Source organism: Rhinolophus sinicus, chromosome 13 (assembly GCF_057876585.1).
Source record: "Rhinolophus sinicus isolate RSI-liver-muscle chromosome 13, RSI-T2T, whole genome shotgun sequence".
Taxonomy (NCBI): Eukaryota; Metazoa; Chordata; class Mammalia; order Chiroptera; family Rhinolophidae; genus Rhinolophus; species Rhinolophus sinicus.
The window spans coordinates 46994563-47018704 of NC_142513.1; the positions used below are offsets into that span (position 1 = coordinate 46994563).

General features: G+C 46.9%; 1 protein-coding gene across 3 annotated transcripts in view; it reads left to right on the forward strand.

The window, feature by feature from the left end:
• HERC2 (HECT and RLD domain containing E3 ubiquitin protein ligase 2) overlaps positions 1–24142 on the forward strand; it is a 154079-nt gene that overhangs the window by 65465 nt on the left and 64472 nt on the right. For 2 of the 3 annotated variants that reach the window (XM_019753190.3, XM_019753192.3), the window contains exons 31-45: positions 311–444; positions 972–1145; positions 1230–1366; positions 1478–1629; positions 2238–2429; positions 7758–7945; positions 8835–9027; positions 9939–10121; positions 11430–11611; positions 12028–12175; positions 12258–12442; positions 12552–12782; positions 13607–13745; positions 15405–15548; positions 18165–18307. In XM_019753190.3, coding sequence (XP_019608749.2) covers positions 311–444; positions 972–1145; positions 1230–1366; positions 1478–1629; positions 2238–2429; positions 7758–7945; positions 8835–9027; positions 9939–10121; positions 11430–11611; positions 12028–12175; positions 12258–12442; positions 12552–12782; positions 13607–13745; positions 15405–15548; positions 18165–18307 — 2525 coding nt within the window. The remainder of the gene's footprint in view (positions 1–310; positions 445–971; positions 1146–1229; positions 1367–1477; positions 1630–2237; positions 2430–7757; positions 7946–8834; positions 9028–9938; positions 10122–11429; positions 11612–12027; positions 12176–12257; positions 12443–12551; positions 12783–13606; positions 13746–15404; positions 15549–18164; positions 18308–24142) is intronic. The other variant, XM_019753191.3, reaches the window with a different exon arrangement.

Consider the following 24142-nt stretch of genomic DNA (forward strand, 5'->3'; position numbering starts at 1 on the left):
ACTGAATGGCCTGCGGAGACTAAAATGTACACCATCTAGCCTTTTAAGAAGACGTTGGAGGACGCCTGGCCTTCCCATTCTCAGGGCTTCTCCATGGTAGCGCCTCACCTCACTGTCCTGTCCCTGACATGGAGTAGCAGTGTCATTCCTGGAGGTCATGTGAGAGTTGTTATGGTAGTTTGAACATTTCAGTTGATAGTGAATATTAAAATATTCGTGTCCTTTATCTTTATGCAAATTTAAATATTTCTTAATTTAAAACTATCTTTAAGTAAACAATTTTCATAATGAATGATGTTTTTAACTACAGTTCCTAAGAAGCCAGAATCTACTGATGATGAAGAAAAAATTGGGCACGAAGAGAGTGATTTAGAAGAAGCTTGCATTTTGCCTCATAGCCCCGTAAATGTGGACAAAAGACCCATGACAATCAAATCGCCCAAGGTGAAGTGTTTTCTGTGATTGTGAGACTGCTGACTAGGAACCCAGCACACAGCCACAGAATGCACACGTATTGTTGCTTGGTCCTTAGGCATCAGTGGGGGTGGGGGGCACAGCGGGTTAGTGACAGCATGGGTGATGCCCCAGTGATGCTTAGTGGTGCCCTGTCAGGTCCGTAGCCGGAGAAGGGTTTTCCTTTTTCCCTTTACTCTTGGTAGGACAGTGTTATCAGCATTCATTCATTCATTATCCTTTGCTCTAGAAACTGTCCTGGTCCCTGAGGCTATTAACGTGGATGATAAGGTACCTTTGTACGCCAAGTTAGCTGTTCCAAAGTACATAAGTATAGACATTTTAAATTCATTTACTAGCCTATTTATGACAGTTATTTTTACTATAAATTACTAAGTTTAAAGTATTTGACCACCTTGAACAGACTGCATTTATATTGAAGTTTATTTGCCGAATGTTTTAGAGCGCACATCACTGTCTGTAGGAGAAGCTCATGGCGCAGTGTTTTCCTTTGTCAGGATAAATGGCAGCCCCTGCTGAGCACAGTCACAGGGGTTCACAGGTACAAGTGGCTGAAGCAGAATGTCCAGGGTCTTCACCCGCAGTCTGCACTCCTCAGCATGATCGCCGACTTCGCCCTCAAAGAAGAGCCTGTGGACGTGGAGAAGATGAGGAAATGCCTGCTGAAACAGGTACAGGCGCTGCTGCCCCTGTGTGTGTGGCGCCTGCGCGCGGCCCTGACTGCGCGGGACCCTGACTGCGCGTCTGTTTTGCAGTTGGAGAGAGCGGAGGTCCGCCTGGAAGGGATAGACACCATATTAAAACTGGCGACGAGAAACTCCTTACTCCCATCTGTGCAGTACGCCATGTTCTGCGGATGGCAGAGACTCATTCCGCAGGGGATTGACATAGGGTAAACCTCTGTGACGCTTTTTCCTAATCAAGGGAGCTGTGCCAACAGCGCGGTGTTCTATGGAAGTTGAAAGTCTGCCATGTTCTAAGTAGAATTCTTTATCTTTGGAAGGGAACCCCTTACGGATTGCTTGAAGGATGTTGATCTGATCCCACCTTTCAATCGGATGCTGCTGGAAGTAACATTTGGCAAGCTGTATGCTTGGGCTGTTCAGAATATTAGAAATATTTTGATGGATGCAAATGCCAAATTTAAAGAGCTTGGTGAGTTAAAAAAAATCTGATGGTTAATAGGCTGCTTTAAAATTGATGCCGAAGTAATGTCGGTGATCTCAGAGTTATTTCATAGTTTGCCTCTTAATTGTATGTTGTGGAATCTTGGAATGCCGATTTTTGCTTTTGGGAAAACTTGAATAACTTTGTACATTAGAATGATAATCCAGCTGCTTTAAGCTTTCTCAGATTCTAAACAGAGCTTTCAGAATTTGTCAGAAGACACATCTTTAGTGTCCTAATATAAAGCTTTGCTATGTTCACGTTTTCATGTGTATCGCTTACACCACACGCCCTACAATGCATATCCTGTATTAATACTTGATTTCTAAAGAGAACTGCTAGGATCTGGTTTGTGGAGGAAAAGTGAAATATATGTTATATTGGAAATGCAAAACCACTGGGTGTGGTGAGCTTGGAGGACATGTGGCTATGTGTGCGGTGACACTGGCAGGATTATTGCAGAGCAGCAAGGCTGCCTGCCGGACATCCACTGAAGAACAGACAGAGTTTAAAAACATTGGTCATACTCTCTGCATCATGTACGTTCTCGTATCTACATGGGCACAAGAGTTCATGTGGGTGCCAATGCTTTTTAGGTATCCAGCCCGTGCCCCTGCAGACTATTACCAACGAGAACCCTTCAGGACCAAGCCTGGGGACGACCCCGCAAGCTCGCTTTCTCCTGGTGATGTTCAGCATGCTGACCCTGCAGCACGGGGCTCACACCTTGACCTTGCTGCTGAACTCCGGCACGCTGGCCCTTGCACAGACAGCATTGCGGCTCATCGGTGGGTGACTGCCTCCAGCACTCTGGGCACTTTGTGGGCATGCCTGCCGGCATTGTGCCTGAGGCCTCCCCGTCCCCTCCCCTTTCCCTCCCCCTCCGCTCTCCCTTTTCCTCCCCCTTCGCTCCCTCTCCGTCCCCTCCCCCTATTCTCCCTTTCCCCTCTCCCTTCCTCCTCCCCTTCCCCTCTCCCTCCCCCTTTCCTTCATTTATTTAATTGTGGTCAAATACAAATAACAAAGTTTACCATTTTAACTACTTTTAACTTTGTAATTCAGTGGCATTAAGTAGCCCCACAACATTGTACAAGCATTACCATGATCTAGTTCCATAACCTTTTCTCCTCCCGAAATGCAAACCCCCTCGCATTTGACACTAACTCCTGATTTCCCCCTCCCCCAGCTGTTAGCAACCATAAATCTGCTTTGTGTCTCTGGATTTGCCTATTTTGGATATTTCATATAAATGAAATGATACAGTTTTTTTGCCTTTTGTTTCTGGCGTATTTTGTTTAGCATGTATCAGTACTCCACTCCTTTTCATGGCTAAAAATATTGTATGATTGGTTATACTGCATTTTATTCATCCATTCATCCACTGATGGACCTTTGGCTTATTCCTGCCTTTTGGTCATTGTGAGTGGTGCTGCTTGGGACATGTGTATACAGGTGTTTGTTTGAACACCTGTTTCAGTTCTTCTGCTATACACGTCGGAGTGGAATTGCAGGATCATGAGTCCTCCTGTGTATAATTTCCACAGCTCCACGCTGTTTCACACTCCAGCAGCACTAGACCAGGGTCCCAGTCTCTCCACATCCTCGGCCACACTTTCTGTTTTCCTGGATTAAGGCCACCATAGTTGGTGTGGAGTGGTGTCTTCACTGCTGACGAATGATGTTGAGCCTCTTTACATGGCTTGTTGGCCATTTGTACATCTTTCATGGAGAAATGGCTAGTCAGATCCTTTGCCCAGTTTCATATTGGGTTACGTTTCTGTGTTGAGTTGTAGGAGTCCTTTCCATGTTGTGGATGCTACTCTGTTACCAGTTATATGAATTGAAGATATTTTTTGTGTTTTACTTTGATGCACAGAACTTTTAAATTTTTTTTTAAAAGATTTTATTGGGGGAGGGGAACAGAACTTTATTGGGGAACAGTGTGTACTTCCAGGCCTTTTTTCCAAGTCAAGTTGTTGTCCTTTCAATCTTAGTTGTGGAGGGTGCCGTTCAGCTTCAAGTTGTCTTTTCAGTCTTAGTTGTGGAGGGCGCAGCTCAGCTCCAGATCCAGTTGTCGTTGCTAGTTGCAGGGGGCCGCAGCCCACCATCCCTTGCGGGAGTCGAACCGGCAACCTTGTGGCTGAGAGGACGTGCTCCAACCAACTGAGCCATCTGGGAGGCAGCTCAGCTCAAGGTGCCGTGTTCAATCTTAGTTGCAGGGGGCAGAGCCCACCATCCCTTGTGGGAGTCAAGGAATCGAACCGGCAGCCTTGTGGTTGAGAGCCCACTGGCCCATGTGGGAATCAAACCGGCAGCCTTCGGAGTTAGGAGCATGGAGCTCTAACCACCTGAGCCACCGGGCCGGCCCCAGAACTTTTAAATTTTGATGAAGCCCATTTACCTATTTCTTTTTAGTTGCTTATGCTTTTGACACTGTGTCCAAGAAACCATTGCCAAATTCTCACAGTCATGAGGATTACCCACTATGTTTTCTTCTTTAGGTTTTATATTTTCAGTGCTTATGTTGAGGTCTTTGGTCTATTTTTAGGTAATTTTTAAAAAACATGGTGTAAGTATTCATTTCATTTCTTTTGGTTATCCAGTTAACCCAGTACCACTTGTTGAAGATTCTTTTTTTCCCAAGGTCTTGGCACTTTTGTCAGAAATCATTTGACCTAGATATTTAGGTTTCTTTCGAGACTCTGAATCCTATTGTATTGGTCTGTATGTCTGTTGTTATGCCAATACCACATTGTTTTTAACACTAGCTTTGCGGTAAGTTTGAAATCGACAGGTGAGTCCTCCGACTTTGTTCTTCTTTCTCGCGATTATTTTGGCTACTTTGGGTCCCTTGCATTTCCATATGAATTTTAGGGCTGGCTTTTCCATGTCTACAGACAAGGCCATTGGGATTTTCTAGGGATTGTATTGAATCTGTAAATTCTGTTGGCGAGTATTGCCTTCTTAACATTGTTAGTTTTTTTTATTCCATGAACATTTGTATTTATTTAGGTCCTCTTTCATTTCTTTGAGCAGCATTTTATAGTTTTGCCGTTATCGGGGTAATGCTGACCTTCTATTTTTAGAAGAGTTTCAGAATTGGTGTTAGTTCTTTCAGTGTTTGGTAGAATTCAGCAGTGCAGCCATCTGGTCCTGGGTTTTCTTTGTTGGGAGGTTTGTGATTATTGATTCAATCTTTTTACTTGTTATATAGATCTATGCACATTTTCTGTTTTTTCTTGAGTCAATTCACGTCATTTGTATGTTTTTAGGAATTTATCCATTTTACCAAGGTTTGCTAATTTGTTGGCATACAGCTGTTCACAGTACTCTCTGATAATCGTTTTTATTTCTGTAGAATCAGTAGTATTGTCACCACTTTCATTTCTGGTTTTAGTTATTTGAATCATCTCTTAATGTACCTAAAAAATTGTTAATTTTGTAGATATTTTTTCAAAAAACAACTTTTGCTTTTATTGATTCTGTTGTTTTCCTATTCTGTACTTATCTCTGCTCTAATCTGTATTATTTCCTTTTTTCTGCTAACTTTGTTCTTATTTTTCTAGTTCCTTCAGGTATAGAGTTAGGTTACTGATTTGAGATCTTTGTTTTTAATGTCTACTTTTTTAGATATAAATTTCTCCTTAGCACTGCTTGTGCTGAATCCCATATGTTATGGTATGCTGTTTTTGTTATCATTCATCTCAAAATATAGTTTCATTTCTCGTGTAATTTTTTTTTCCTTTGGCTGTTTAAGTGTGTGGTTGTTTAATTTCCATATACTTTTGAATATTCTAGTTTTCATTCCGTTGTTTCTGCTTTCATTTCATTATGGTCAGAGAAGCTAATTTGTAAGGTTTTAGTCTATTTCAATTTGCTGACCCTTGTGTTGTGACCTGACATGTTGTCCTGACAATGTGCCATATGCCCTTGAGAAGAATGTGTTGTGCTCTTCTTGAGTAGAGTGTTCTATACATGTGTTAGATCTGATAGGTTTATAATGTTATTCTTTGCCTGAAATGCCAAGCTACTGAAGGGCCAGTGTTCCAAGTCCAAGTGAAAAACCAACTCTCTCCTAAGCTCTTGGATCTTGCCAGTCATTGTGGCCACATGACCCATTCAGAAGCACACATCAGGCTGGAAAACAGCCAGCTTCTGTGAGTCACACATCTGACTTCTTAAGACCTCATTAGCAACTGAAAATTACTTTAAAACAGGGGTGTCCAAACTTTTTTCCACGTTTTTTTACCAAGGACCATATGCGGTAAAATACACGAACAGCCGGGCCACTCACTCGAGGTGAAGTACATATTGTCTCACCTGGTTTATTTAAGTAAACTAAATATATTTTTGGACTTTGCTGTGGGCCAATTAAAAATGGATTGTGGGCTGCAGTTTGCCCTTGGGCCGCAGTTTGGACACTCCTGCTTTAAAATGTATCAAAAGTGTGTTTCCATCTAGAAATTGCTTCTCTTTTTATGTTGTCTCCCCTTTTTCCAGAGGATCCACTAGGTAAAAGTTATAACACAAATCATTAATTATGGGGCTTCTGTAAATTTCAGCCTGCCTCCTGGCTGCAAAAAGCAAGGGGTTGAGTCCCACGAGGTCATATGTAGACTTGCTTCTTCCCCTGATCAGGACGATTTGTCTGTCAGAGTTAGCATATAGCTTTTTATATGAATTTTGTGTATACATGCAGATGCGATAGCCACAGTATACAAAGCCACTTAAAGAAGGAGCCCCCTTTTTTCTTACTACAGATGTATTCGAATGCTTGACAGTAAATTCAACATTTAGAGGATTCACATTACAGCTGCTGGGGAGGTCCTAGCTGGAATGCCACCCTGCCCCTCCGGGCACCTCCCAGAGTCAGAGCCCCGCCAGCCTGAAGAAAAGACTGTCCCCTCGTTTGCCTGAAGCTTCACTGCAGCCCTGGGAACTGAACAACCTCTCTCTCCATCTTGGAGGAGAGAGGAACCCAAACTTCTTACATTTGGACCCAGTCCCACCCACTTTTGGGAGTGATGTTTGGACACTTTTCCCTCCCACCTGGAGGTGAGAATGAAGACCTGATGAGTTACCAGGCTGTGCCCCCCTCACTTTAGCCAACAAGGCCACCAGTAGCCGGTTGTCCAGCGAGAGACTCCTGGAGTTGCGTTTAGTGGACTGCTCAGCTTCTGTTTTACACTGTGTACCCAGTATTCACCCGCCCCCTCATTCTTCCTTTTACCAAACAGTGTTTTTGCAATATTTCAGCAAGTCAGGCTTGTTCTAGAGAGTCCCATCGCTGCAATCCCTGTGCCGGGGTCTCCATGACCCCCCAGGTTCGAGGTTTGCTAGACCTCCCAGGACTCAGCGTGCAGTCATCCTCAGAACTTCGATTTATTAGTGATGGGACAAAGCAGAATCAGCCAAGGGAAAAGGCACACGGGTGACATCTGGGAGAAACCACACACAAGTCCTCCCGGGGGGGGTCCCTCAGGATTCACTTCCCTCCCCCAGCAGCGAGTTGTGACAACACGAGCCGCCTCCTGTACCAGAGACTCGGTGCCCAGGGTTTGCATGGGGCTGGTCACGTGGGCACCTCTGCCTGGCTCGTGCCCACGTTCCAGAGCCCAGAGGAAGCAGGTTTCAGCAGAGACCATGTGGTCTGTGCCCACGATCTAACACAGAGAGCCCTCCCGAAGTCCAGATCCCAGGTGCCAGCCGGGGGCCGACCCTACAAGCAGACGCTGTGAGGACGGAAGTCTCGGGCCTGCGCCGTTAGCTCGAGAATTTAAGTTTAATTTCTCTTCATTAGACATTTACGTGGTTATCTTTTGTGTATCAATTCTAATAAAAATGTGTGATGAGTATCTCTCTAACTTAATCATTTTGCCTTTATATCTTTTATATCTTCTGATACGTAGTTATATATTTTGTCGTCCCTTTACCTTTTTAAAAAAATCTTAATTCTCATCAGTAAAGTTTTCATAGTATTTATTGTATTGATAAAAAAATAGACTATACACTATGGATTCTTAAGAAGCATTATCTTTATCAGTACTTGTTAATTTAAAAAAAGTGTCTGATGATTAGGACATTGTAAGTACTTACTGGTTTTGATGCTCTGACAGGCCCTAGTTGTGATAATATTGAAGAAGACATGAACGCTTCTTCCCGAGGAGCGTCCGCTACAGTTCTGGAAGAGACCAGGAAGGAGACGGCCCCTGTGCAGCTCCCGGGGTCCGGGCCCGAGCTGGCTGCCATGATGAAGATCGGAACCAGGGTCATGAGGGGTGTGGACTGGAAGTGGGGCGATCAGGTACTCCAAGATTTGCTCTAAACGTGGCAGCCACACATGCGTCACCTTTTGTACATCCTGACTTGCAGGCCATTAGTGGGTGGAAACTGGAATTAATAATGACCTAAACTCAGGACATGTGCAGCTGACAGATGACACAGTTGTTGACTCCTAAGCAGGTGAATAGAGTCAGGATGAGTAGCATCCTGTGTAGGGGCACCCCGGACAGGGTCAGGTCTGCGAGGAGTGGCAGCTTTTTCTAGAAAAGTCCTGGTGTGGGCTCAAACTGAGGTGCAGCCCAGAGCCAGCGCGAGTAAGCAGGAGAGTGCAAACCTTGTCTGAACAGCAGTGTCCCGAGAGCTGTGAGGCGGGGACCCCAATGCTGCCTCTGATCCGATGGCTGTGCACCCACTAAGCACCCCGCCCAGCAGTCAGGCGGGCTGTTGGGTGGGGGTCACATTTTGGTCTCCTCGTAGCACACCATGACTCTGTCAGTTCTCCCCAGGTAGAAGTCACCGGGAGGGGTCTGCATCACGACCAGTCACTAGCTAAGGACAGTGTTCACTATCTTGTATGTAGGTTTTCTCAGCCTCTCTTCCAAGTAGTGCCTGCAGAGGCATCTCAGAAACCCGTGTCCTGCAACGGCTGGCGCACCCCAGTAACCGCTGAGGGGCCACTGAACAGGGCGCCGCCTTGGCCTGGGGGGATTGCTGATTGAGACGACACTTCCCCACTCACCTCTCGGTAAAGGAGCATGAGCCAATCGATCCTGGCGTTCTGTCGAAGGTGACTGACTGCACCTTGCAGGCGGCTTTGGGGCGGTCTGCACAGTGACACGGCCACTCTCACAGGCAGGGTCTGTGTGACAGCGCGGGCACACCCCCCTCACTGGTCTTTTTCTGGCTTCCAGGATGGACCTCCGCCTGGCCTTGGCCGTGTGATTGGCGAACTGGGAGAAGACGGGTGGATCAGGGTCCAGTGGGACACGGGCAGCACCAACTCCTACAGGATGGGGAAAGAGGGGAAGTACGACCTCAAGCTGGTGGAGTTGCCGGCCTCCACGCAGCCCTCGGCTGAGGACTCGGACACGGAGGACGATTCTGGTGGGTGCCTGCAGGCATTGAGGCCAGTGCACCGGCATGCTGCGCCCTCATCCTGGCTGGCCAGCCTTCTGATGGGGCGTGAGACAGAGCGGTCGATTGGGATGTGCTCTTGAAGGTCTTGGCGAAATGAGCCCTGGCTCAGATGCAGGGGCGTAGCGTGGCTCTGGGAACCGGCCACCTGGCTGCCTGCTGGAGCCCCGTCAGAACGTAGCACCCCCGCCACTTTGCTCCGTTCCTTGGAGTGCTGCCCGGGCTGTGGGGGGGGGGGGGGGAGGCAGCACTGTTGCCCCAAGGAAAGCAGAGGTGACAACTCCAGTGGCCCCAGGAAGTTAAGTCTTCTCTAAGGAAGTCTGGGGTTGTGAGAGGAGGGCTTCGTGACATCTGTTACACATGTCCCAGAGGCCTTGGGAGGCGTGCGTGAAGCTCCCATGGCTGGTCAGCGCCAGGTCTGTCATCACTGCATGTGACTACACAGCGTCCAGGCCAGAGCAGGGCTGGCTAAGTGACAGAAAGCTGGCCCGGCTGCCATGCGCCTCCTCGTCCAAAAGCCCGGGCCTGGGTTCGCCAGCCCTTGGTCGGCGTCATGGAGGCAGGCTCCTGTCTCCGTCCAGGGTGTAGCTAGCTGTCAGCAGCCAGCTCTGGACATTCAACAAGCTGCTTCCGGAGGGAGCAAATCCTTGACGTCATGTCAGTGCTTCTGAACTGAATGCTAAGATCGTTCTCTTTGAGGAAGTGGGGACAGAGATGATGGGGCCTTTTAGTGCATCCTGAATTCCAGCTTTTCCTCTAAAGAGTTGCTTCCCTTTCCACAGTGAAGAAAGAAGAATGATATTAAATCTCTTAAATTACATGCAGGGAACTCTTCCAATTCTATTTGGGGTACAGTTTTTTATTTTGGTTCTTTTTTTCAGAAGCCGAACAAATTGAAAGGAACATTCACCCCACTGCAGTGATGCTTACCAGCACGGTTACCTTACTGCAAACCCTGTGTCTTTCTGCTGGGGTCCACGCTGAAGTCATGCCGAGCGATGCCACCAAGACTCTGTGTGGGCTGCTGCGCATGTTGGTGGAAAGTGGGACGACAGACAAGACGTGTATGCAATGAGTAGTTGTGGGCCCAGAGTCAGTACTGGGGCTGTGGCTTTGTCGTGTGTGCCTCCTAAGGTGGCTCTTAAAATTTAGCCCAAACTTGGTAGCTGTCTTAGTCTGCTCAGGCTGCCCTGTTAAAGACCACAGACTGGTGGCCTGAAAAACAGCGATGTACTGTCCCACAGTCTAGAGGCCAGAGTTCAAGATCAAAGTGCTTCAGGGCCCTGCTCTCTCCGAAGGCTCTAGGAGAGGTTCCCTCCTGCCTCTCCTGGTGGCTCTGCTTCTGGTGGCTCCAGGCTTTTTTGGCTTGTGGCCACATCGTTCCAGTCTGTGCCTCGTCTTCACATGGACGTGTCCCCTGTGTCTGTGTGTCCTTTCCTGTCTCTCATAAGGACTTTCATTGGATTTAAGGTTCACCCTATTCCAGTACCTTAATTATATCTGCATGGAATTTATTTCCAAATAAGGTCACATTCTGAGGTTCTCAGTGAACACGAATAGTGAGGGATACAGTTTAACACACTAAAGTGTTTGAGTGTATGCAGGTGTGTAAGTGGGTGTGTGGGTGTGTGTACATGTTTCATGTGAGTGTGTACTGGAGAGCACTTGTATGTGAGTGGGTTTGGTGTGAGAGCATGTGAGTGTGTGCAAGTGACAGCGTGAAGGTGGTTGTGGTAGGACGTGAGTGTGGCAGTGCAGGGGTAAGCGTGTCTGACGCGGTGGCCCTGTAGTCCCAGGCATGGGGAGGTGAGCTGGGGGTGGAGTCTGAGCAGGTCACGTAGTGTGACCGCACTCGGCCTGTGCCGGGAGAGGACGGCGCTGACCCGGAGCCAGGAGGAGCAGACAGGGACAGGTCCCATCAGAGTCATTGGATAAAGCTCATGAAAACCTCTTGGTCCTGTCCTGTTAACACAGACTTCTTATACTTGGGTTGGTAATTCATGGGGCAGATTTAATATAAACATCACGGGACATTTAAAACATGATATTTTTGAAAAATACAACGCACTCTGGCAAATGATGCTGTTTGAGTTGTGGATCATTTCCCTGCTGCCTAGGACTGTCAGTAGATATGGTTCCTTAACTAGTGTGAGCTACAGCGTGTATGTAAAGATGTAAAAATGCGGTAAGGTGTTCCTCAAACTAACCCGGAAGCCTTCTCTCTGCCCCTCGCACTTAATCAGGGAACTGACACACTTACAAAGCCGCTCGTTCTTGAAAACATCGTAGCCAGTAACGTAAAGGTCAAGACTGCCGAGCGCTCCTTCCAGAGCCTCACTGCCGACCGAGCTGTCTTCTTGCCTTGCCTACAGCTTCTCCAGACCGGCAAGTGCGCCGCGAGCAGCACCGCGGCTGGTGCTCGCTGGGCTTCGTGCGCAGTATCGCGCTCACCCCGCGCATGTGCGCCGCGCTCAGCTCCCCACGGTGGATCGCGCTGCTCATGGCAGTGGTGGAGGGACCTGCGCCATGCACAGCCGCCGCGCTGCAGCGGCAGGTAACCGCCCCACCCCCCACTCCCCCAGGCAGGACTGTGTGCCCCACATCTGCAGTGAGGGCGTCCCTGTGACCTTGACGGCTGGTCGGCCCCAGTGGGCGCCCCCTGGGCCTCCCAAACCGAACCGGCAGCTCACAGGGTGCCCAGGGCAGCCGTCTTCAGGCAGGTCTCCTTGGTCACTTCAAGTCAATTAAATCGCCAAGCTGCGGCCAACTTGCTTCCCTGTGAGGGGCCAAGTTCTGCTGCCTGCTGTCGTCTGCTTCACAGACGCATTCCTGCGTCTGCGATGTAGGCAATTTTTTAAACCCCCGTCAACACATAGTGAATCAAGTTGGCTGTGACTGGCTTTCAAATAACGCATGTCGGCACGTGGAAGGGTGCATGTTCAGCATTCGCGTCTGCTTGCCTCCCGCCAGATCTTGGCGCTGCACCTGCTGCGGGCGGTGCTGCCATCGTGGGACCAGGCGGACAGGGTGAGGGACATGGAGGGCCTCGTGCAGCAGCTGTTCGGCTTCCTGGGTGGCCTGCTCACCACCTGCTCCTCTGACGCACCTCTCCTCCGAGGTGGGCCATCCCTGTCCATGGCCCCACGCCCCTGCCGGCTGCGCGGGTAGAGCCCACAAGCGCCTCTCTCCCTCTCTTTCAGACCCCGCGGTGAGGCGGCAGGCCCGGCCGCAGGCGTCCCTGACGGCCACGCACAGCAGCACGCTCGCAGAGGAGGCGGTGGCACTGCTGCGCGCGCTGCACCGGCTGGGCCAGTGGCGCGGCCTCGTGAGCGCGCACATCAATGCCCGGCTGCGTGCCGCCGCGCACGGGGCAGAGCCGTCTGGGGTGGGTGTCCACCACCCTGCCGTGCGCCCTGGGCGATGCCCGCTGCATCCGCTGACTGCCGAGCGCGCAAAGCCCAGCTTGGCCTCAGCCTCGCCGTCTCTGTCCCCAGGCCCTGGCAGACGACCGAGTGCCCGACTCCGAGGACCCAGACGTGGGCGGCCTCATGGCGGTCCTGGCAGTGATCGGGGGCATCGACGGCCGCCTGCGCCTGGGCGGCCAGGTCACGCACGACGAGTTCGGAGAGGGCACCGTGACCCGCATCACCCCGAAGGGCAGAATCACCGTGCAGTTCTCGGATATGCGGATGAGTCGTGTGTGCCCATTGAATCAGCTGAAACCAGTAGGTGCAGTCGTGCCGGGTGTTAGGGCATCGAGGAAAGGGCTCTCGGTCGGCGCCGGGCGCTGGGAGAACGTGCCGCTTGTGGGTCACGCTTGCTTTCCAGGAAGCTGGCGACTGCAGCACAACCGGCTGCAGTCATCCCTCTGTTTGCCTTATGCTGCCTTATGTAGGTTACCAGTTCTCCTGTTTTAGCCTCAAAAGACATAACAGGGCGACAGCCACTGAGAAGGTGCTGTGTGACTGCAAACCACTGTCAATTATTTTAAAGTATGAATTCATGAAGTTTATTTTTTGTTGAACAAACAACTCAACAAAACCTAAAAATGACTCCTTTTAAAAAGTGACCTTTCTTCGTGTAGAAAATGATTTCTAATTGTGTTAAGTGACATGACTTACATAGCAGCTACTGTCATCTTAGATCCGTGAATTGGGATGCATAGGGAAAGTGAGTGATGTATTATTTGATGTAACCTAAGTTGCAATCTGACTCTATTTTTCCACAAAACACGTTTTTGATTGTTATAGAAATATATACATGTTGGAGAAAATTTGAAATGTATAGAAAATACCTAAGAAAATGACAAGCACCACCCTGATATAATTGTTAAGTTCATAAAGAAAAGCATTAATTTAGGTTATATTTATTATACAGGTAAGTCCCTGTCTTTCCTTTAATGTCATCTTTTAAAGCCATTATTCTCAGATGTGAAGAGACTTACAGATGTGTGAGGTGTTGCAGAATTAAGCCTCTTGATGGTGGTTATAACTTAAACACATTGGTTTTTTGTGTCGCTGGACACTAAAGGTTTCTGTGCTCTCCCCAGCTCCCTGCAGTGCCGTTCAGCATCACCAACTTGCCCTTCTCTGAGCCCATGCTCTCCGTCTGGGCTCAGTTGGTCAACCTTGCTGGAAGCAAACTGGAAAAGCAGAAAATAAAGAAATCACCTAAACCAGGTTTTGCAGGTTAGTACAATGGTGTTTCTTGATGAAACAGCTGCAGCCTTTCCTGGTGTCATGTGGACAGTTGTCTTGTCACTGCCAGTCTCTGGGCTCAGGTGGATTGACCAGTGCTGAGTTACCGTAGGCATGGAGCCTTGGTGTGCTGATAAGAGTGGGAATACAAAGAATAATTTCATCCTGGGGGTGGCACGTGAGGCACCCCGAGCTTCCTGGTGCTTCCTGGGGCCAGCAGCATGTGTTCTGAGCAGGCGCTGTGAAGAAGAGTCTGTGTTCTGCCTCCCTCCCTGTTACCCTCCAGCCATGGCACTCTGGCCCAGCTGCCCTTGAGGGGCTTTGCTCTCAGCCTCGTCACCACCAGACCCAGCATGGCCTGGGGGTTTGGACCTGCCTTGCTTCCTGTCTGCGGACAGTGGGCTAAGACCGAGGCCACCTGTGTTTAAGCTCTTCCTTCCTGTGGTCTGGATACTGTTCTCTCCGTTTCTCTTTCTTTTTCTTTAAACAAATTTAGTCTTTTTTTTTTTATTTTTTATTTTTTATTGGGGAATAGTATGTTTCTCCAGGGCCCATCAGCTCTAAATCATTGTCTTTCAATCTAGCTGTGGAGGGCACAGCTCAGCTCCGAGTCCAGTCGCCGTTTTCAATCTTTAGTTGCGGGGGGTCCAGCCCACCATCCCATGCGGGAATTGAACTGGCAACCTTGTTGTTGAAAGCTCGCGCTCTAACCAACTGAGCCATCCGGACGCCCCCTCTCCATTTTTCTTACATTGCCCCTGCATGATCTTGGAGAGCTCTTCTCCCTGACTGTTGTGTACCCATTGCAAATCCTTGTGGTTTTCTCCGCGACCTCTGGCTCATTCTGCCTTCTCTCCTTGGGTTTTCTCGCCTATTTCTCCCCATTCCTGTGGTTGCTGATGCTGTGTTTATGATGGTGACCACCTTTAATCTGAGTCTTCCTTACACATGTCTGGCTGGAGGGCAGTTGTGCATACCACAGCATGTCCAGAATTCAGCTAACCTGTCCCTTAGGCACCGTTTCTGTCATAGTGAGTGAACCTGTCTGCCAGGTAGTCGAGCTCAGTACTGAGAAGCACCCGTGCTGTTTCCATTACCCGCTGTCCCATGTCAGCCGCCTTCTGTGGCCACCAGCACGTTCTACTTGGCAACAGTGCGGTGATGACTATGCTCCCCATTCTGCCCGCGTCTGTGTGGCGACCTCCTTAGCTGGCTTCTCAGTCTGCCCGCGGGCATTGCTGCAGCCACTCGATCAGACTCTAGGGAGTGAGTGCCACAGTTAGAGAACTGTGCTGTGAGCCAGTGACACAATCCTTTGGGAGGAGTCTTGGCAAAAAAAGTGAAAGTCTTTGTGACGTAGGTATCTGGTTCACATTTCAGCAATTTGGGAAGCATTTGATTATAATAATAATAACAGCTAACACTTAACCCTCACCCCGAGCCATCGCCATTGGGGTAGGTGTGTGGGGAGCGGGAAAGGAGGGAGACGGGGGAGGCTGGGATGCTTGCCGAGAAGCACCAGTGTCCACTCTGGGAAAGACTAGTCGTCCGTTACTGACAGTCTCTGGCACGGTCAGCTCCTCGCCGCGGGGCAGCAGCGGCTCTGGCCGAGCAGGCATGCCTGTCCCGCTGAGTCCTCTCCTCCCACAGGACACGTAGACCTGGACCTGCTGAGGTGCCAGCAGCTGAAGCTGTACATCCTGAAGGCGGGCCGCGCACTGCTGTCCCACCAGGACCAGCTCAGGCAGATCCTGTCGCAGCCCGCGGTGCAGGAGGCCACAGCTGCTCACACAGGTACCCTCGTATGGCAGCACTTACCGAGCTATGAGAAAAGCAGACCCTCCAACAGAAAACAGGCAGAGGCCATGAACAGGCAACCCAGAGAGGGCAACTAGAGGTAGCTCCTAAATGTGCAGCCTGGCTGGTAGTCAGCCAGCCATGAATGACGTCACTATCATGAGACAGAGACTGAGGGCATCTGGCGGGGAGGGCGGGGACAGTGCTTGCCCATGGCCCAGCAACACTGACAGCACGTAGGAACATGTCAGCAATGCAAACTCTCAGGCCGCACCCCAGACCTAAGAAATGAGAATGTACTTTAATAAGAGCCAGGTGGTTCGAGGCTTGAAGAGGAGCATGGCTTCAACACATCGTGAGTGGGGATTAAAGTGGGTACAACCATCCGATGGCATCTGAGGAATGCACGCACACGTCGCTCTCTATCATCTGTCCTGTCTATCATCTGTGTATCCACCTGTCATCAATCCATCTATCAATCATGTATCTGTCTACTGTATCCATCTATCATCTGTCTCTTGTCTGTCTATCATATATCTATATCAGTCATCTGTTTATCTCTGTGTAGCCACTGACCAGCTAGTCATCTATGGGAACTGATCCCATGAAAAGGCGTGCAGACACATGTTCACAGATGCTCCTTCGTTGGTCTTGATTTTATGTTGAAAACTGGAGTCAACAAGTGCCCATTATTAGCTGGTTCATTTGTGCAGTGGGGTGCCATGGTGCCGTTCACAGTGATGACACGTACATTTCATTGCCATGGACACATGAAAATGACAGACAGAAAAGCACGTTGCTAGGTATATGTGTTTGTAGATATACCATAGACTAGTCTGTTTACCAAAGTAGTGGAATTTCAGCTGGCTTTATTTATACTTTCAGTGCTACTTCAGTTTTCTAGAATGAGCTCATACCACTCTGAGTAGAAAAAAACGCAAAGTTGTGTTGATCACGTATTGAAAGACATTGTGCTAAGTGTTACGGGGAACAAGGTAGTCCTTGTTTGTGACCCTTACTCTCTGTAGTCAGGGTGGGGACAGAGAACGAATACAGATGGCTCTGACCGAGGCCAGTGGTCTGAGACCACGGCTGAGGACTGGGGAGGGCTTTGAAGGGTGTGGCAGACCCTAGCTGCCAGGTGACAGGAATCTCCGTCCAGGGGGAGGGGACAGGAGGAGCACAGGCATAGCAGTGAGTGTTGGACGAGTGTCCAGTGCTGTGCTTTGCAAAGAGTGCAACACTTATGGGTGAGTGTGGGCTAAAGCTGGAGGAGCCGACTGGTGTCACGTGACAGTGTCTTGAACCAGGGTGAGACTTCAGGCTGACTTGGAAAGCTGTGGCTGAGCCCACATGATAAGGACTGATAATTCAGGTCGATAAATAGCTAGTGGGGTGTTGGAGTATTTAAAACAGGGAGATCATGGAGCTGGTAGAATTGCTTTTGTGTCAGGTGATAAGGTGTCTTTCAGGGGAAGGTGTGAAAAATGAAAAGAAGGTTCCAGTAGACTCTGACGGTGTAGGCTTTTAGATGACCACTTGAAGGAAAACCGGTGAAAAGTCAAAGATGGCTGATGTTTCAAGCTTGTTTTATGGAGGACAGTGAGGTGTGCCTTTAAAAAAATGAGAAGGTCCAGTGAGTGGGGTGTTTGGCTTTGTTTCTTAATCTGAAAAGGATATTATGAATTTAATTTTAATGTGCTGAGTGTGAGGTAAAGCTAACGAAAGTGCAGACTCGTTCTGTGTCAGACAGCAGGGACCTAGGCGATAATGCACAACTGTGGGCGAGCCCTGGGGACTGGCTGCGGCCGTCGTGAATGTAGGTCACCACCTCACTCAGGGCAGAGCGGGGCCCCACACAGCTGTCCAGAGCAGGGCTTAACAGACTACCACAGCCACCTGGTTTTATAATGTTTGATGAGAACATTTACATGTCACCTGTGGCTGCTTTCCCTCTTCAGCAGCACATAGAAGTAGCTGTGACCAGGTCGCTGGTGAACCTGAACTGTTTACTCTCTGGTCCTGCAAGAGAAAGATTTCCAATGCCTGGAAATGAGAGGATTAGTTGAAGCTGTCACCAAACCAGCCAACTCAAGTGCTATGCGTGACTGAGTGGGCTCCGGACAGTGGGTGTCAGTGGGCCTGGGGCAGGCAGGAAGGGCAGGCCTCAGGGTAAAGCAGACAAAAAGATGTCACCTTAGCACACAACACGTTTGGAATTGGTGTCTGGTCATGGTCTGAATGAGGGTTAGCAGGAAGAGCCAGCGCTAGAGACACACGGGAGTGCCCTAGAAAAGGGTGTCTGACGCTGGGAGTGTGTAGCAAGAAAGAGAATCTATGACAACTGGGTCAAGGGCAGGTGTCTGGGAGGTGGCTTTCATTGGCTCTACAGAGACAGAGGAACTAATGAAGGACAGAGGCAAAAAGCAGGGAGTGGAAACTTCTTTAGAGGCTAGGTATCTTTTGGCTACCTTAGCCTTGAGGAGTTTGGTTGTCTCGCGGTTGGTGGGGTAGAAATCATATCCAGTTTAACATGCTCAATGCATTATCTTTAATACAGAGATGTTTGCGGTTGAATATATAATATCATGTGTACTTTGTTTTTCAATTCAGATGATGGAGCAGCTTCATCCCCTGACCTGGGGGACTTGTCTCCTGAAGGGCCGCAGCCTCCCATGATCCTCCTGCAGCAGTTGCTGGCCTCGGCCACCCAGCCGTCTCCAGTCAAGGCCATATTTGACAAACAGGAGCTTGAGGTACAGTCGGCATCCTTGGCAGTTATAGTCCGGCACACAATTTGTTGTGAACCACTTTTTTCCTAGATGTATATTTTCTTAAGGATATATTCTGAATTTTAAATGACATGTCAAAAACCTGTTTGTCATAGAACATTATAATACTAGGTAGAGAACGAAGGGGTTGAAGTTTCACCTGATTTTGAATTTGTGTGAATTAACTAGATTCAGCATGGGTTACACACTCAAATATTCATAGAGGATTTTTTCCCAGGAAATACTGCCCCTGAAGCAGCTCATTAGACCTGACTGTTGCACTGGCTGGTTTGTTTCCCTCAGTCCATTGCTTTCTGGGACACACGGTGCTGCCGCCAGGCTCTGGGAGCTCACCCTGGTGCGCTGCCCCAGTAGCTCGTGCGTGGGGCTGAGGGCACAGGCCCATGGAAGAGATGACATGTGACCCGGTCTGAGGGCAATGGGAACTTTCGAGGCCTGAGACATGGAGGACTAGATATCCTTTTTGGCCGGTGAGCTCAGTTGGTTAGAGCGCGACGCTAATAACACCAGGGTTACCTGTTCGATCCCCGCATGCGCCACTGTGAGCTGCACCCTCCTTAAAAATAATAATAATAATAATAGGAATCCTCAGGGGAGCTGAGGTTCAGAGTGAACAGGCAGCTGCCTCTGGCCAACTGATGGAATGACTGACAGTTATCCCTGAGTGAGACGGTGGGGCGCAATGGGAGAAGGCAAGAAATAGTGGGCATGGGGTAGGGAGGGAGGAAGGTGCAGTATCTTCTCTGGCCTGGCCTGAACGCCAACTACTTGTTAGGTCTGAAGACCTCTAAGATGACAGGTCAGGTTAAAGTAGTTGCAGCATGGCCCTTCCTCCAGTCACCTGTAGAGATAGAGGACACTGAGCAATTAGGACTGTGTTGGGCAACCCAGAATCACGCTGGGTGGTGCCCAGTGTTAAAGGGAGACTGAGAAGGAAACAGAGTTGTTCTTTCGGGATGGGAAGGGCTGCTGTACCAAAGAGAGCTCTTCCATTGTTTTGTGTCCTTTGATTCTGATGGAAATTCAACCAGCATCCTTACTGTTCTGGAGGAAGTGTCTTTCCCCTCTGGCTGCATTTAGTACTTACTGTTTTTCTTTGGTTTTCTGCAGTTTGACTGAGATGTGCCTATGTGTGTTTTCCATCCTCCTGCAGTGTGCTTAGGTTATTTACGCCTCTGGCTTAATCCCCCTCTCCCCCTCCACAACAAACTAGGAAACTTTTTGACTGTTACATTTTTTCCTGTCCTGTGGGCGTTTTTTTTTTTTTTTTTTTTTTAATATTTTTTGTTTTAAGATTTTATTGGAGAAGGTGAACAGACTTTATTGGGGAACAGTGTGTACTTCTGGGATTTTTTCTTTCAAGTCAAGTTGCTGTCTTTTCAATCTTAGTTGTGGAGGGTGCAGCTCAGCTCCAGGTACAGTTGCCGTTGCTAGTTGCAGGGGGCACAGCCCACCATCCCTTGCGGAAGTCGAACCGGCAACCTTGTGGTTGAGAGAACGCGCTCCAACCAACTGAGCCATCAGAGAGCTCAGCAGCAGCTCAGCTCAAGGTGCCGTGTTCAATCTTAGTCGCAGGAGGTGGAGCCCACCATCCCTTGTGGGAGTTGAGGAGTCGAACCGGCACCCTTGTGGTTGAGAGCCCACTGGCCCATGTGGGAATCGAACCGGCAGCCTTCAGTGTTAGGAGTGCAGAGCTCTAACCGTCTGAGCCACCGGGCTGGCTCCCCCCCCCTTTTTTTTTTAGTACTACTTATTAGTATTAAAAAATTTTCTGTTTATTTTTTAAGTCTTTTTCTCTTGGTTTAATCAGCTTGGTTAATTTTATTGATGTTTTTAGGGTCAGTATTCTGCTTTTTTTTTTTTTTTTCCTACAGTGACTTTTTTTTTTTTTTAATTAAATTTATTGGGGTGACAATTGTTAGTAAAATTACATAGATTTCAGGTGTACAATTCTGTATTACATCATCTATAAATCCCATTGTATGTTCATCACCCAGAGTCAGTTCTTCCATCACCATATATTCGATCCCCCTTACCCTCACCTCCCCCCCACCCCCCTTACCCTCTGGCAACCACTAAACTATTGTCTGTGTCTATGAGTTTCTGTTTCTCATTTGTTTGTCTTGTTCTTTTGTTGTTTTTGGTTTATATACCACATATCAGTGAAATCACATGGTTCTCTGCTTTTTCTGTCTGACTTGTTTCGCTCAGCATTACTCTCTCAAGATCCATCCATGTTGTCACAAATGTTCCTATATCATCTTTTCTCACTGCCGAATAGTATTCCATTGTGTATATGTACCACAACTTCTTTATCCATTCATCTATCGAAGGACATTTTGGTTGTTTCCATGTCTTGGCCACCGTAGACAAAGCTGCAATGAACATTGGAGCACACGTGTCTTTATCTCTAAATGTTTTCAGATTTTTTGGGTAGATACCCAGCAGAGGGATTGCTGGGTCATACGGCAATTCTATTCGTAATTCTTTGAGGAACCTCCACACTGCCTTCCATAACGGCTGCACCAGTCTGCATTCCCACCAACAGTGTATGAGGGTTCCTTTTTCTCCACAACCTCTCCAACATTTGTTACTATTTGTCTTGTTGATGATGGCCATTCTGACTGGGGTGAGGTGATATCTCATTGTGGTTTTGATTTGCATTTCTCTGATGATTAGTGATGTTGAGCATTTTTTCATATGTTTATTTGCCATTTGTATGTCCTCTTTGGAGAAATGTCTCTTCAAGTCCTCTGCCCATTTTTCAATTGGGTTGTTTGTTTTTTTGTTGTTGAGTTGCATGAGTTCCTTGTATATTCTGGATACTAGCCCCTTATCGGAGGCACTGTTAGCAAAAATCTTCTCCCATTCAGTTGGTGGCCTCTTTATTTTGTCAATGGTTTCTTTTGCTGTGCAGAAGCTTTTAAGTTTCATATAGTCCCATTCGTTTATTTTAGCTTTTACTTCCATTGCCTTTGGAGTCAAGTTCATAAAATGCTCTTTGAACCCAAGGTCCATAAGTTTAGTACCTATGTTTTCTTCTATGCAGTTTATTGTGTCAGGTCTTATGCTTAAGTCTTTGATCCATTTTGAATTAACTTTGGTACATGGTGACAAATAGCAGTCCAGTTTCATTCTTTTGCACGTGGCTATCCAATTCTCCCAGCACCATTTATTGAAGAGGCTGTCTTTGCTCCATTGTATGTTTTTAGCTTCTTTGTCAAAAATTATCTGTCCATATTTATGTGGTTTTATTTCTGGGTTCTCAATTCTATTCCATTGGTCTATGTGTCTGTTTTTCTGCCAATACCATGCTGTTTTGATTATTGTGGCCCTGTAGTACAGGCCAAAGTCAGGAAGTGTGATACCTCCATTATAGTTCTTTTTTCTTAAGATTGCTTTGGCTATTCGGGGTCTTTTGTGGTTCCAAACAAATCTGATGATTTTTTGTTCTATTTCTTTAAAATATGCCATTGGGATTTTGATGGGGATTGCATTGAATCTGTATATTGCTTTGGGTAATATGGCCATTTTAACTATGTTGATTCTTCCAATCCATGAGCACGGAATGTCTTTCCATTTCTTTGTGTCTTCTTCAATTTCTTTCAAAAATGTCTTATAGTTTTCAGCATATAGGTCTTTCACATCCTTGGTTAAGTTTATTCCTAGGTATTTTATTCTTTTTGCTGCAATTGCAAAAGGAATTGTTTTTTGTATTTCTTTTTCTGAGATTTCATTGTTAGTATATAGGAAGGCAATGGACTTTTGTGCGTTGATTTTGTAGCCGGCAACTTTACTGTATTCGTTGATTGTTTCTAATAGCTTTTTGGTGGAGTCTTTAGGGTTTTCTATATATAGCATCATGTCATCTGCAAAGAGTGATAATTTAACTTCTTCATTCCCAATTTGGATGCCTTTTATTTCTTTCTCTTGCCTGATTGCTCTGGCAAGGACTTCCAACACTTTGTTGAAAAGCAGAGGAGATAGGGGACATCCCTGTCGTGTTCCTGAACGTAGAGCAAAGGGCTTCAGTTTTTCTCCATTAATTATGAGATTAGCCGAGGGCTTGTCATATATGGCCTTTATTATGTTAAGGTATTTTCCTTCTATACCCATTTTATTAAGTGTTTTAATCATAAATGGATGTTGTATCTTGTCAAATGCTTTTTCTGCATCAATTGATATAATCATATGATTTTTGTCCTTTATTTTGTTTATGTGATGTATCACATTGATGGATTTGCGGATGTTGAACCATCCTTGTGCCCCGGGGATGAACCCCACTTGGTCGTGATGAATAATCTTTTTAATGCATTGTTGTATTCGATTTGCTAGAATTTTATTTAGGATTTTTGCATCGGTATTCATTAGAGATATTGGTCTGTAGTTTTCTTTTTTTGTGCTGTCCTTACCAGGTTTTGGTATCAGGGTAATGTTGGCCTCATAAAATGAGTTAGGGAGTACTGTCTTTTCTTCAATTTTTTGGAAGAGTTTGTGCAGAATTGGTATTAGATCCTCTTTGAAGGTTTGGTAGAATTCACTGGTGAAGCCATCTGGTCCCGGACTTTTGCTTTTTGGAAGGTTTTGGATGACTGATTCAATTTCGTTACTGGTGATCGGTCTGTTTAGATTTTCCAGTTCTTCATGGTTCAGCCTTGGAAGGCTATATGTTTCTAAGAACTTGTCCATTTCTTCTAGGTTGTTGAATTTGGTGGCATATAGTCCTTCATAGTATTCTTGGATGATCCTTTGTATTTCTGTGGTGTCCGTGATAACTTCCCCTTTTACGTTTCTGATTTTGTTAATCAGTGTCTTCTCTCTTTTTATCTTAGTAAGTCTAGCCAAGGGTTTGTCAATTTTGTTAATCTTTTCAAAGAACCAGCTCTTTGTCACATTAATTTTTTCTATTGTCTTTTTGTTCTCTATTTCATTTATTTCTGCTTTAATTTTTATTATTTCCTTTCTTCTGCTGACCTTGGGTTTTACTTGTTCTTCTTTTTCTAGTTCTTTAAGGTGTAACATGAGGTTATTTATTTGGGAGTTTTCTTGTTTCTTGAGATAGGCCTGTAATGAGATAAATTTCCCTCTTAAAACTGCTTTCGCTGCATCCCAGAAATTTTGGTAGGATGTATTTTCATTGTCATTTGTTTCTATGTATCTTTTGATCTCTCCTCTAATTACTTCTTTGACCCAGTCCTTCTTTAAAAGTATGTTGTTTAATCTCCATGTATTTGTGTTTTTTCCCGCTTTCTTTTTACAGTTGATATCCAATTTCAAAGCCTTGTGATCAGAGAATATGCATGGTATGATTTCAATCTTCTTAAATTTGTTGAGACTGATTTTATGTCCCAATATATGGTCTATCCTTGAGAATGTTCCGTGTACACCAGAAAAGAATGTATAGTCTGATGTTTTAGGATGAAGTGCTCTATAAATGTCAATTATGTCCATTTCATCTAATGTGTCATTTAGGGCTACTATTTCGTTATTTATTTTCTGTTTGGATGATCTATCCATAGCTGTCAATGATGTATTTAAGTCCCCTAATATAATTGTGTTTTGGTCAATTTCTCCCTTTAGTTCTGTTAGTAGTTGCTTGGTGTATTTCGGTGCTCCCTGATTGGGGGCATAAATATTGATGACTGTTATGTCTTCTTGTTGTACAGTCCCCTTCACCATTATGAAATGTCCATCTTTATCTCTTGTTATCTTTTTCACCTTGAAGTCTGTTTCATCTGATATCATTATGGCTACACCTGATTTTCTCTGGGTACCATTTGCTTGGAGTGTCAATTTCCA